This window comes from Diabrotica virgifera, chromosome 9 (genome assembly GCF_917563875.1).
Source record: "Diabrotica virgifera virgifera chromosome 9, PGI_DIABVI_V3a".
NCBI classification, from domain to species: Eukaryota; Metazoa; Arthropoda; class Insecta; order Coleoptera; family Chrysomelidae; genus Diabrotica; species Diabrotica virgifera.
Genome location: NC_065451.1, coordinates 65,767,504 through 65,782,302, shown reverse-complemented (window position 1 = coordinate 65,782,302; position 14,799 = coordinate 65,767,504). Strand labels below are relative to the sequence as shown.

Below are 14,799 nucleotides of genomic sequence, written 5' to 3'. Positions count from 1 at the left end.
CGTGATGTATGTCTCGCTTCGATCTACCTGGCAGAAAGACGTTTGGTCCATTACGATATCAAGGATGATAACATCCTAATACACGGAAAAAACTTTAAACTGGCTGATTTCGGCACAATAGTTGAGATAGGAGAGGTAAGTCAAAACAATTTATTTTACATCCTTTACAGTGGCGGATCCTGAAATTTTTTTGGGGGTCATGGATCTTGAGGGTGATTTAATTACTTTTCTCTGACGCAAGGTCGCTTAGTCTTACCACCCCTAGGATAAGTGGGTTTTCAATTATTTTTTGGATTTTTTGGATGGGCCTAATTCTTTTTTGTTTGACAGGTCTCCGTTTTTTTAGGATTATTGAATTCATACTTATTTTCGTTTGGGGGGGGGGGGGGTCATGACCCCGTGACCCCTCGCTCTGGATCTACCATGATCCTTTAACCAGCGCTCTCTTGTTACGAGTTACTAAAATTTTGTAGTGACTTCTTGTAGTTACGAGTGACTAAAATTAAAAATACTATGAAAAAATCAAGCAAAAAGCAAAAAAATTTAAAAATCACATTCGTTAACGAAAAGGGTGGGACGAAAGCCGTTTATTCGATGAAGACGCGCCACGCTTTTCTTTCACGAATGTGTTAGATTTTTTCAATTTTTTTTTTATTTTTAGTTGATTTTTTTTATATTATTTTCAATTTTTGGTCACTCGTAAGTAAAGAAAAGCGTTTCTTAAAAGTTTTGTTTCATATTTTTAATTTTTTTATAAGATATCTTGATTTAGCTATAAGTTTTTTAAAGTTGAATAAGTTAAAATTTATAAAAGGCATGTTTACAAGATGAAAATGCTTGCTGAGTTAAAATTAATTGAATATTTTATGGATTTTAGTGACGCTCAAAGATGCTGGAAGAGCCGTACCTTTCTCAAATATTTTCGGCAGTTGAAATTTTAGGGGAAGGGTACTTTGGTACTGTGTACAAGGCTCAACACATATCTGACAACAAGAACTACGCCATAAAAAAATTGAAAGCAGATAAAATTTCTGAATCCGAAATATTCAAAGAAATAAGAAATTTCGAACAAGTGGGGTACCACCCCCACATTGTAAATTACATCATGGGATGGGAACAGGAAGCTGACATATACCTCATGATGCAGTTATCCCAGACGAGTCTGGTAAACTACGTTAAATTCACCAATGATGTTCCAGAATTCGTCTTTTGGGACTGCATCCGTGATGTATGTCTCGCTTCTATCTACCTGGCAGAAAGACGTTTGGTGCATTACGATATCAAGGATGATAACATCCTAATATACGGAAAAAACCTGGTACAAAGAAGTGGCTGATTTCGGCACAATAGTTGAGATAAGAGAGGTAAGTCAAAACAATCTATTTTTACATCCTTTACAGTGGCGGATCCAGAAATTTTTTTGGGGGTCATGGATCTTGAGGGTGATTTAATTACTTTTCTCTGATGCAAGGTCGCTTAGTCTTACCACCCCTAGGATAAGTGGGTTTTCAATTATTTTTTGGATTTTTTGGATGGGCCTAATTTTTTTTGTTTGACAGCTCTCCGTTTTTTAGGAATACTGAATTGATACTTATTTTCGTTTGGGGGGGGGGGGGTCATGACCCCGTGACCCCTCGCTCTGGATCCACCATGATCCTTTAACCAGCGCTTCCTTGTTACGAGTGACTAAAATTTTGTAGTGACTTCTTGTAGTTACGAATGACTAAACTTAAAAATACTATAAAAAAACCAACCAAAAAGCCAAAAAATTTAAAAAATTTAACACATTCGTTAATGAAAAGGGTGGGACGAAAACCGTTTATTCGCTGAAGACGCGCCACGCTTTTCTTTCACGAATGTGTTAGATTTTTTCAATTTTTTTTTTATTTTTAGTTGATTTTTTTTATATTATTTTTAATTTTTGGTCACTCGTAACTAAAGAAATGCGTTTCTTAAAAGTTTTGTTTCATATTTTTAATTTTTTTATAAGATATCTTGATTTAGCTATAAGTTTTTTAAAGTTGAATAAGTTAAAATTTATAAAAGGCATGTTTACAAGATGAAAATGCTTGCTGAGTTAAAATTAATTGAATATTTTATGGATTTTAGTGACGCTCAAAGATGCTGGAAGAGCCGTACCTTTCTCAAATATTTTCGGCAGTTGAAATTTTAGGGGAAGGGTACTTTGGTACTGTGTACAAGGCTCAACACATATCTGACAACAAGAACTACGCCATAAAAAAATTGAAAGCAGATAAAATTTCTGAATCCGAAAAATTCAAAGAAATAAATTTCGAACAAGTGGGGTACCACCCCCACATTGTAAATTACATCATGGGATGGGAACAGGAAGCTGATATATACCTCATGATGCAGTTATCCCAGACGAGTCTGGTAAACTACGTTAAAATCACCAATGATGTTCCAGAATTCGTCTTTTGGGACTGCATCGGTGATGTATGTCTCGCTTCTATCTACCTGGCAGAAAGACGTTTGGTCCATTACGATATCAAGGATAATAACATCCTAATACACGGAAAAAACCTGGTACAAAGAAGTGGCTGATTTCGGCACAATAGTTGAGATAAGAGAGGTACGTCGAAACAATTTATTTTTACATCCTCGACAGTGGCGGATCCAGAAATTTTTTTGGGGGTCATGGATATTGAGGGTGATTTAATTACTTTTCTCTGATGCAAGGTCGCTTAGTCTTGCCACCCCTAGGATAAGTTGGTTTTTAATTTATTTAATTTATTTTTTGGATTTTTTTGATGGGCCTGATTTTTTTTGTTTGACAGCTCTCCGTTTTTTTTAGATTATTAAATTGATACTTATTTTCGTTTGGGGGGGGGGGTCATGATCCCGTGACCAAGCTCTGGATCCACCATGATCCTTTAACCAGCGCTCCCTTGTTACGAGTGACTAAAATTTTGTAGTGACTTCTTGTAGTTACGAATGACTAAAATTAAAAACACTATAAAAAAATCAACCAAAAACCACAAAAAATTTAGAAAATTTAACACATTCGTTAAACAAAAGGGTGGGACGAAAACCGTTTATTCGATGAAGACGCGCCACGCTTTTCTTTCACGAATGTGTTAGATTTTTTCAATTTTTGATTTATTTTTAGTTGATTTTTTTTATATTATTTTTAATTCTAGTCACTCGTAACTAAAGAAAAGCGTTTCTTAAAAGTTTTGTTTCATATTTTTAATTTTTTTATAAGATATCTTGATTTAGCTATAAGTTTTTTAAAGTTGAATAAGTTAAAGTTTAGAAAAGGCATGTTTACAAGATGAAAATGCTTGCTGAGTTAAAATTAATTGAATATTTTATGGATTTTAGTGACGCCCAAAGATGCTGGAAGAGCCGTACTTTTCTCAAATATTTTCGGCAGTTGAAATTTTAGGGGAAGGGTACTTTGGTACTGTGTACAAGGCTCAACACATATCTGACAACAAGAACTACGCCATAAAAAAATTGAAAGCAGATAAAATTTCTGAATCCGAAAAATTCAAAGAAATAAGAAATTTCGAACAAGTGGGGTACCACCCCCACATTGTAAATTACATCATGGGATGGGAACAGGAAGCTGACATATACCTCATGATGCAGTTATCCCACAAGAGTCTGGTAAACTACGTTAAAATCACCAATGATGTTCCAGAATTCGTCTTTTGGGACTGCATCGGTGATGTATGTCTCGCTTCTATCTACCTGGCAGAAAGACGTTTGGTCCATTACGATATCAAGGATAATAACATCCTAATACACGGAAAAAACCTGGTACAAAGAAGTGGCTGATTTCGGCACAATAGTTGAGATAAGAGAGGTAAGTCAAAACAATTTATTTTTACATCCTTTACAGTGGCGGATCCAGAAATTTTTTTGGGGGTCATGGATCTTGAGGGTGATTTAATTACTTTTCTCTGATGCAAGGTCGCTTAGTCTTACCACCCCTAGGATAAGTGGGTTTTCAATTATTTTTTGGATTTTTTGGATGGGCCTAATTTTTTTTGTTTGACAGCTCTCCGTTTTTTAGGAATACTGAATTGATACTTATTTTCGTTTGGGGGGGGGGTCATGACCCCGTGACCCCTCGCTCTGGATCCACCATGATCCTTTAACCAGCGCTCCCTTGTTACGAGTGACTAAAATTTTGTAGTGACTTCTTGTAGTTACGAATGACTAAACTTAAAAATACTATAAAAAAACCAACCAAAAAGCCAAAAAATTTAAAAAATTTAACACATTCGTTAATGAAAAGGGTGGGACGAAAACCGTTTATTCGCTGAAGACGCGCCACGCTTTTCTTTCACGAATGTGTTAGATTTTTTCAATTTTTTTTTTATTTTTAGTTGATTTTTTTTATATTATTTTTAATTTTTGGTCACTCGTAACTAAAGAAATGCGTTTCTTAAAAGTTTTGTTCCATATTTTTAATTTTTTTATAAGATATCTTGATTTAGCTATAAGTTTTTTAAAGTTGAATAAGTTAAAGTTTATAAAAGGCATGTTTACAAGATGAAAATGCTTGCTGAGTTAAAATTAATTGAATATTTTATGGATTTTAGTGACGCCCAAAGATGCTGGAAGAGCCGTACTTTTCTCAAATATTTTCGGCAGTTGAAATTTTAGGGGAAGGGTACTTTGGTACTGTGTACAAGGCTCAACACATATCTGACAGCAAGAACTACGCCATAAAAAAATTGAAAGCAGATAAAATTTCTGAATCCGAAAAATTCAAAGAAATAAGAAATTTCGAACAAGTGGGGTACCACCCCCACATTGTAAATTACATCATGGGATGGGAACAGGAAGCTGACATATACCTCATGATGCAGTTATCCCACAAGAGTCTGGTAAACTACGTTAAAATCACCAATGATGTTCCAGAATTCGTCTTTTGGGACTGCATCGGTGATGTATGTCTCGCTTCTATCTACCTGGCAGAAAGACGTTTGGTCCATTACGATATCAAGGATAATAACATCCTAATACACGGAAAAAACCTGGTACAAAGAAGTGGCTGATTTCGGCACAATAGTTGAGATAAGAGAGGTACGTCACAACAATTTATTTTTACATCCTCTACAGTGGCGGATCCAGAAATTTTTTTGGGGGTCATGGATCTTGAGGGTGATTTAATTACTTTTCTCTGATGCAAGGTCGCTTAGTCTTACCACCCCTAGGATAAGTGGGTTTTCAATTATTTTTTGGATTTTTTGGATGGGCCTAATTTTTTTTGTTTGACAGCTCTCCGTTTTTTTAGGAATATTGAATTGATACCTATTTTCGTTTGGGGGGTCATGACACCGTGACCCCTCGCTCTGGATCCACCATGATCCTTTAACCAGCGCTCCCTTGTTACGAGTGACTAAAATTTTGTAGTGACTTCTTGTAGTTAGAAGTGACTTGAATTACAAATACTATAAATAAATCAACCAAAAAGCAAAAAAATTTAAAAAATTTAACACATTCGTTAAACAAAAGGGTGGGACGAAAACCGTTTATTCGATGAAGACGCGCCACGCTTTTCTTTCACGAATGTGTTAGATTTTTTCAATTTTTTTTTGCTTTTTAGTTGATTTTTTTTATATTATTTTTAATTCTAGTCACTCGTAACTAAAGAAAAGCGTCTCTTAATTATTTTGTTTCACATTTTTAATTTTTTTATAAGATATCTTGATTTAGCTATAAGTTTTTTAAAGTTGAATAAGTTAAAGTTTATAAAAGGCATGTTTACAAGATGAAAATGCTTGCTGAGTTAAAATTAATTGAATATTTTATGGATTTTAGTGACGCCCAAAGATGCTGGAAGAGCCGTACTTTTCTCAAATATTTTCGGCAGTTGAAATTTTAGGGGAAGGGTACTTTGGTACTGTGTTCAAGGCTCAACACATATCTGACAACAAGAACTACGCCATAAAAAATTTGAAAGCAGATAAAATTTCTGAATCCGAAAAATTCAAAGAAATAAATTTCGAACAAGTGGGGTACCACCCCCACATTGTAAATTACATCATGGGATGGGAACAGGAAGCTGACATATACCTCATGATGCAGTTATCCCACACGAGTCTGGTAAACTACGTTAAAATCACCAATGATGTTCCAGAATTCGTCTTTTGGGACTACGTCGGTGATGTATGTCTCGCTTCTATCTACCTGGCAGAAAGACGTTTGGTCCATTACGATATCAAGGATAATAACATCCTAATACACGGAAAAAATCTGGTACAAAGAAGTGGCTGATTTCGGCACAATAGTTGAGATAAGAGAGGTAAGTCAAAACAATCTATTTTTACATCCTTTACAGTGGCGGATCCAGAAATTTTTTTGGGGGTCATGGATCTTGAGGGTGATTTAATTACTTTTCTCTGATGCAAGGTCGCTTAGTCTTACCACCCCTAGGATAAGTGGGTTTTCAATTATTTTTTGGATTTTTTGGATGGGCCTAATTTTTTTTGTTTGACAGCTCTCCGTTTTTTTAGGAATATTGAATTGATACTTATTTTCGTTTGGGGGGTCATGACCGCGTGACCCCTCGCTCTGGATCCACCATGATCCTTTAACCAGCGCTCCCTTGTTACGAGTGACTAAAATTTTGTAGTGACTTCTTGTAGTTGGAAGTGACTTAAATTAAAAATACTATAAATAAATCAACCAAAAAGCAAAAAAATTTAACACATTCGTTAAACAAAAGGGTGGGACGAAAACCGTTTATTCGATGAAGACGCGCCACGCTTTTCTTTCACGAATGTGTTAGATTTTTTCAATTTTTTTTTGCTTTTTAGTTGATTTTTTTTATATTATTTTTAATTCTAGTCACTCGTAACTAAAGAAAAGCGTTTCTTAATTATTTTGTTTCACATTTTTAATTTTTTTATAAGATATCTTGATTTAGCTATAAGTTTTTTAAAGTTGAATAAGTTAAAGTTTATAAAAGGCATGTTTACAAGATGAAAATGCTTGCTGAGTTAAAATTAATTGAATATTTTATGGATTTTAGTGACGCCCAAAGATGCTGGAAGAGCCGTACTTTTCTCAAATATTTTCGGCAGTTGAAATTTTAGGGGAAGGGTACTTTGGTACTGTGTTCAAGGCTCAACACATATCTGACAACAAGAACTACACCATAAAAAAATTGAAAGCAGATAAAATTTCTGAATCCGAAAAATTCAAAGAAATAAATTTCGAACAAGTGGGGTACCACCCCCACATTGTAAATTACATCATGGGATGGGAACAGGAAGCTGATATATACCTCATGATGCAGTTATCCCAGACGAGTCTGGTAAACTACGTTAAAATCACCAATGATGTTCCAGAATTCGTCTTTTGGGACTGCATCGGTGATGTATGTCTCGCTTCTATCTACCTGGCAGAAAGACGTTTGGTCCATTACGATATCAAGGATAATAACATCCTAATACACGGAAAAAACCTGGTACAAAGAAGTGGCTGATTTCGGCACAATAGTTGAGATAAGAGAGGTACGTCGAAACAATTTATTTTTACATCCTCGACAGTGGCGGATCCAGAAATTTTTTTGGGGGTCATGGATATTGAGGGTGATTTAATTACTTTTCTCTGATGCAAGGTGGCTTAGTCTTGCCACCCCTAGGATAAGTTGGTTTTTAATTATTTTTTGGATTTTTTTGATGGGCCTGATTTTTTTTGTTTGACAGCTCTCCGTTTTTTTTAGATTATTAAATTGATACTTATTTTCGTTTGGGGGGGGGGGGTCATGATCCCGTGACCAAGCTCTGGATCCACCATGATCCTTTAACCAGCGCTCCCTTGTTACGAGTGACTAAAATTTTGTAGTGACTTCTTGTAGTTACGAATGACTAAAATTAAAAACACTATAAAAAAATCAACCAAAAACCACAAAAAATTTAGAAAATTTAACACATTCGTTAAACAAAAGGGTGGGACGAAAACCGTTTATTCGATGAAGACGCGCCACGCTTTTCTTTCACGAATGTGTTAGATTTTTTCAATTTTTGTTTTATTTTTAGTTGATTTTTTTTATATTATTTTTAATTCTAGTCACTCGTAACTAAAGAAAAGCGTTTCTTAAAAGTTTTGTTTCATATTTTTAATTTTTTTATAAGATATCTTGATTTAGCTATAAGTTTTTTAAAGTTGAATAAGTTAAAGTTTATAAAAGGCATGTTTACAAGATGAAAATGCTTGCTGAGTTAAAATTAATTGAATATTTTATGGATTTTAGTGACGCCCAAAGATGCTGGAAGAGCCGTACTTTTCTCAAATATTTTCGGCAGTTGAAATTTTAGGGGAAGGGTACTTTGGTACTGTGTACAAGGCTCAACACATATCTGACAACAAGAACTACGCCATAAAAAAATTGAAAGCAGATAAAATTTCTGAATCCGAAAAATTCAAAGAAATAAGAAATTTCGAACAAGTGGGGTACCACCCCCACATTGTAAATTACATCATGGGATGGGAACAGGAAGCTGACATATACCTCATGATGCAGTTATCCCACAAGAGTCTGGTAAACTACGTTAAAATCACCAATGATGTTCCAGAATTCGTCTTTTGGGACTGCATCCGTGATGTATGTCTCGCTTCTATCTACCTGGCAGAAAGACGTTTGGTCCATTACGATATCAAGGATGATAACATCCTAATATACGGAAAAAACCTGGTACAAAGAAGTGGCTGATTTCGGCACAATAGTTGAGATAAGAGAGGTAAGTCAAAACAATTTATTTTTACATCCTTTACAGTGGCGGATCCAGAAATTTTTTTGGGGGTCATGGATCTTGAGGGTGATTTAATTACTTTTCTCTGATGCAAGGTCGCTTAGTCTTACCACCCCTAGGATAACTGGGTTTTCAATTATTTTTTGGATTTTTTGGATGGGCCTAATTTTTTTTGTTTGACAGCTCTCCGTTTTTTAGGAAATTGATACTTATTTTCGTTTGGGGGGGGGTCATGACCCCGTGACCCCTCGCTCTGGATCCACCATGATCCTTTAACCAGCGCTCCCTTGTTACGAGTGACTAAAATTTTGTAGTGACTTCTTGTAGTTAGAAGTGACTTAAATTAAAAATACTATAAATAAATCAACCAAAAAGCAAAAAAATTTAAAAAATTTAACACATTCGTTAAACAAAAGGGTGGGACGAAAACCGTTTATTCGATGAAGACGCGCCACGCTTTTCTTTCACGAATGTGTTAGATTTTTTCAATTTTTTTTTGCTTTTTAGTTGATTTTTTTTATATTATTTTTAATTCTAGTCACTCGTAACTAAAGAAAAGCGTTTCTTAATTATTTTGTTTCACATTTTTAATTTTTTTATAAGATATCTTGATTTAGCTATAAGTTTTTTAAAGTTGAATAAGTTAAAGTTTATAAAAGGCATGTTTACAAGATGAAAATGCTTGCTGAGTTAAAATTAATTGAATATTTTATGGATTTTAGTGACGCCCAAAGATGCTGGAAGAGCCGTACTTTTCTCAAATATTTTCGGCAGTTGAAATTTTAGGGGAAGGGTACTTTGGTACTGTGTTCAAGGCTCAACACATATCTGACAACAAGAACTACGCCATAAAAAATTTGAAAGCAGATAAAATTTCTGAATCCGAAAAATTCAAAGAAATAAATTTCGAACAAGTGGGGTACCACCCCCACATTGTAAATTACATCATGGGATGGGAACAGGAAGCTGACATATACCTCATGATGCAGTTATCCCACACGAGTCTGGTAAACTACGTTAAAATCACCAATGATGTTCCAGAATTCGTCTTTTGGGACTACGTCGGTGATGTATGTCTCGCTTCTATCTACCTGGCAGAAAGACGTTTGGTCCATTACGATATCAAGGATAATAACATCCTAATACACGGAAAAAATCTGGTACAAAGAAGTGGCTGATTTCGGCACAATAGTTGAGATAAGAGAGGTACGTCGAAACAATTTATTTTTACATCCTCGACAGTGGCGGATCCAGAAATTTTTTTGGGGGTCATGGATTTTAAGGGTGATTTAATTACTTTTCTCTGATGCAAGGTCGCTTAGTCTTACCACCCCTAGAATAAGTGGGTTTTCAATTATTTTTTGGATTTTTTGGATGGGCCTAATTTTTTTTGTTTGACAGCTCTCCGTTTTTTTAGGAATATTGAATTGATACTTATTTTCGTTTGGGGGGTCATGACCGCGTGACCCCTCGCTCTGGATCCACCATGATCCTTTAACCAGCGCTCCCTTGTTACGAGTGACTAAAATTTTGTAGTGACTTCTTGTAGTTGGAAGTGACTTAAATTAAAAATACTATAAATAAATCAACCAAAAAGCAAAAAAATTTAACACATTCGTTAAAGAAAAGGGTGGGACGAAAACCGTTTATTCGATGAAGACGCGCCACGCTTTTCTTTCACGAATGTGGTAGATTTTTTCAATTTTTTTTTGCTTTTTAGTTGATTTTTTTTATATTATTTTTAATTTTAGTCACCCGTAACTAAAGAAAAGCGTTTCTTAAAAATTTTGTTTCATATTTTTTATTTTTTTATAAGATATCTTGATTTAGCTCTAAGTTTTTTAAAGTTGAATAAGTTAAAGTTTATAAAAGGCATGTTTACAAGATGAAAATGCTTGCTGAGTTAAAATTAATTGAATATTTTATGGATTTTAGTGACGCTCAAAGACGCTGGAAGAGCCGTACCTTTCTCAAATATTTTCGGCAGTTGAAATTTTAGGGGAAGGGTACTTTGGTACTGTGTTCAAGGCTCAACACATATCTGACAACAAGAACTACGCCATAAAAAAATTGAAAGCAGATAAAATTTCTGAATCCGAAAAATTCAAAGAAATAAATTTCGAACAAGTGGGGTACCACCCCCACATTGTAAATTACATCATGGGATGGGAACAGGAAGCTGATATATACCTCATGATGCAGTTATCCCAGACGAGTCTGGTAAACTACGTTAAAATCACCAATGATGTTCCAGAATTCGTCTTTTGGGACTGCATCGGTGATGTATGTCTCGCTTCTATCTACCTGGCAGAAAGACGTTTGGTCCATTACGATATCAAGGATAATAACATCCTAATACACGGAAAAAACCTGGTACAAAGAAGTGGCTGATTTCGGCACAATAGTTGAGATAAGAGAGGTACGTCGAAACAATTTATTTTTACATCCTCGACAGTGGCGGATCCAGAAATTTTTTTGGGGGTCATGGATATTGAGGGTGATTTAATTACTTTTCTCTGATGCAAGGTCGCTTAGTCTTGCCACCCCTAGGATAAGTTGGTTTTTAATTATTTTTTGGATTTTTTTGATGGGCCTGATTTTTTTTGTTTGACAGCTCTCCGTTTTTTTTAGATTATTAAATTGATACTTATTTTCGTTTGGGGGGGGGGTCATGATCCCGTGACCAAGCTCTGGATCCACCATGATCCTTTAACCAGCGCTCCCTTGTTACGAGTGACTAAAATTTTGTAGTGACTTCTTGTAGTTACGAATGACTAAAATTAAAAACACTATAAAAAAATCAACCAAAAACCACAAAAAATTTAGAAAATTTAACACATTCGTTAAACAAAAGGGTGGGACGAAAACCGTTTATTCGATGAAGACGCGCCACGCTTTTCTTTCACGAATGTGTTAGATTTTTTCAATTTTTGTTTTATTTTTAGTTGATTTTTTTTATATTATTTTTAATTCTAGTCACTCGTAACTAAAGAAAAGCGTTTCTTAAAAGTTTTGTTTCATATTTTTAATTTTTTTATAAGATATCTTGATTTAGCTATAAGTTTTTTAAAGTTGAATAAGTTAAAGTTTATAAAAGGCATGTTTACAAGATGAAAATGCTTGCTGAGTTAAAATTAATTGAATATTTTATGGATTTTAGTGACGCCCAAAGATGCTGGAAGAGCCGTACTTTTCTCAAATATTTTCGGCAGTTGAAATTTTAGGGGAAGGGTACTTTGGTACTGTGTACAAGGCTCAACACATATCTGACAACAAGAACTACGCCATAAAAAAATTGAAAGCAGATAAAATTTCTGAATCCGAAATATTCAAAGAAATAAGAAATTTCGAACAAGTGGGGTACCACCCCCACATTGTAAATTACATCATGGGATGGGAACAGGAAGCTGACATATACCTCATGATGCAGTTATCCCAGACGAGTCTGGTAAACTACGTTAAAATCACCAATGATGTTCCAGAATTCGTCTTTTGGGACTGCATCCGTAATGTATGTCTCGCTTCTATCTACCTGGCAGAAAGACGTTTGGTCCATTACGATATCAAGGATAATAACATCCTAATACACGGAAAAAACCTGGTACAAAGAAATGGCTGATTTCGGCACAATAGTTGAGATAACAGAGGTACGTCGAAACAATTTATTTTTACATCCTCGACAGTGGCGGATCCAGCAATTTTTTTGGGGGTCATGGATCTTGAGGGTGATTTAATTACTTTTCTCTGATGCAAGGTCGCTTAGTCTTGCCACCCCTAGGATAAGTGGGTTTTCAATTATTTTTTGGAATTTTTGGATGGGCCTAATTTTTTTTGTTTGACAGCTCTCCGTTTTTTAGGAATATTGAATTGATACTTATTTTCGTTTGGGGGGGGGGTCATGACCCCGTGACCCCTCGCTCTGAATCCACTATGATCCTTTAACCAGCGCTCCCTTGTTACGAGTGACTAAAATTTTGTAGTGACTTCTTGTAGTTACGAATGACTAAACTTAAAAATACTATAAAAAAACCAACCAAAAAGCCAAAAAATTTAAAAAATTTAACACATTCGTTAATGAAAAGGGTGGGACGAAAACCGTTTATTCGCTGAAGACGCGCCACGCTTTTCTTTCACGAATGTGTTAGATTTTTTCAATTTTTTTTTTATTTTTAGTTGATTTTTTTTATATTATTTTTAATTTTTGGTCACTCGTAACTAAAGAAATGCGTTTCTTAAAAGTTTTGTTTCATATTTTTAATTTTTTTATAAGATATCTTGATTTAGCTATAAGTTTTTTAAAGTTGAATAAGTTAAAATTTATAAAAGGCATGTTTACAAGATGAAAATGCTTGCTGAGTTAAAATTAATTCAATATTTTATGGATTTTAGTGACGCCCAAAGATGCTGGAAGAGCCGTACCTTTCTCAAATATTTTCGGCAGTTGAAATTTTAGGGGAAGGGTACTTTGGTCCTGTGTACAAAGCTCAACACATATCTGACAACAAGAACTACGCCATAAAAAAATTGAAAGCAGATAAAATTTCTGAATCCGAAAAATTCAAAGAAATAAGAAATTTCGAACAAGTGGGGTACCACCCCCACATTGTAAATTACATCATGGGATGGGAACAGGAAGCTGACATATACCTCATGATGCAGTTATCCCACACGAGTCTGGTAAACTACGTTAAAATCACCAATGATGTTCCAGAATTCGTCTTTTGGGACTACGTCGGTGATGTATGTCTCGCTTCTATCTACCTGGCAGAAAGACGTTTGGTCCATTACGATATCAAGGATAATAACATCCTAATACACGGAAAAAACCTGGTACAAAGAAGTGGCTGATTTCGGCACAATAGTTGCGATAAGAGAGGTACGTCGAAACAATTTATTTTTACATCCACGACAGTGGCGGATTCAGAAATTTTTTTGGGGGTCATGGATCTTGAGGGTGATTTAATTACTTTTCTCTGATGCAAGTTCGCTTAGTCTTACCACCCCTAGAATAAGTGGGTTTTCAATTATTTTTTGGATTTTTTGGATGGGCCTAATTTTTTTTTTGACAGCTCTCCGTTTTTTTAGGAATATTGAATTGATACTTATTTTCGTTTGGGGGGTCATGACCGCGTGACCCCTCGCTCTGGATCCACCATGATCCTCTAACCAGCGCTCCCTTGTTACGAGTGACTAAAATTTTGTAGTGACTTCTTGTAGTTAGAAGTGACAAATTAAAAATACTATAAATAAATCAACCAAAAAGCAAAAAAATTTAACACATTCGTTAAACAAAAGGGTGGGACGAAAACCGTTTATTCGATGAAGACGCGCCACGCTTTTCTTTCACGAATGTGTTAGATTTTTTCAATTTTTTTTGCTTTTTAGTTGATTTTTTTTTTATTATTTTTAATTCGAGTCACTCGTAACTAAAGAAAAGCGTTTCCTAATTATTTTGTTTCACATTTTTAATTTTTTTATAAGATATCTTGATTTAGCTATAAGTTTTTTAAAGTTGAATAAGTTAAAGTTTATAAAAGGCATGTTTACAAGATGAAAATGCTTGCTGAGTTAAAATTAATTGAATATTTTATGGATTTTAGTGACGCCCAAAGATGCTGGAAGAGCCGTACTTTTCTCAAATATTTTCGGCAGTTGAAATTTTAGGGGAAGGGTACTTTGGTACTGTGTTCAAGGCTCAACACATATCTGACAACAAGAACTACGCCATAAAAAAATTGAAAGCAGATAAAATTTCTGAATCCGAAAAATTCAAAGAAATAAATTTCGAACAAGTGGGGTACCACCCCCACATTGTAAATTACATCATGATATGGGAACAGGAAGCTGATATATACCTCATGATGCAGTTATCCCAGACGAGTCTGGTAAACTACGTTAAAATCACCAATGATGTTCCAGAATTCGTCTTTTGGGACTGCATCCGTGATGTATGTCTCGCTTCGATCTACCTGGCAGATTGGTCCATTACGATATCAAGGATGATAACATCCTAATACACGGAAAAAACTTTAAACTGGCTGATTTCGGCACAATAGTTGAG

At 34.9% G+C, this 14,799-nt stretch overlaps 1 protein-coding gene across 1 annotated transcript in view; it reads left to right on the top strand.

The window, feature by feature from the left end:
* The first annotated feature begins 7,805 nt into the window (after positions 1 to 7,805).
* Positions 7,806 to 14,799, top strand: part of LOC126892575 (membrane-associated tyrosine- and threonine-specific cdc2-inhibitory kinase-like) — a 37,192-nt gene continuing 30,198 nt past the window's right edge. Inside the window, exon 1 of the mRNA XM_050662137.1 lies at positions 7,806 to 8,833. Within this exon, the coding sequence (XP_050518094.1) occupies positions 8,252 to 8,698 (447 nt within the window). The 5' untranslated portion in view covers positions 7,806 to 8,251 and the 3' untranslated portion in view covers positions 8,699 to 8,833. The remainder of the gene's footprint in view (positions 8,834 to 14,799) is intronic.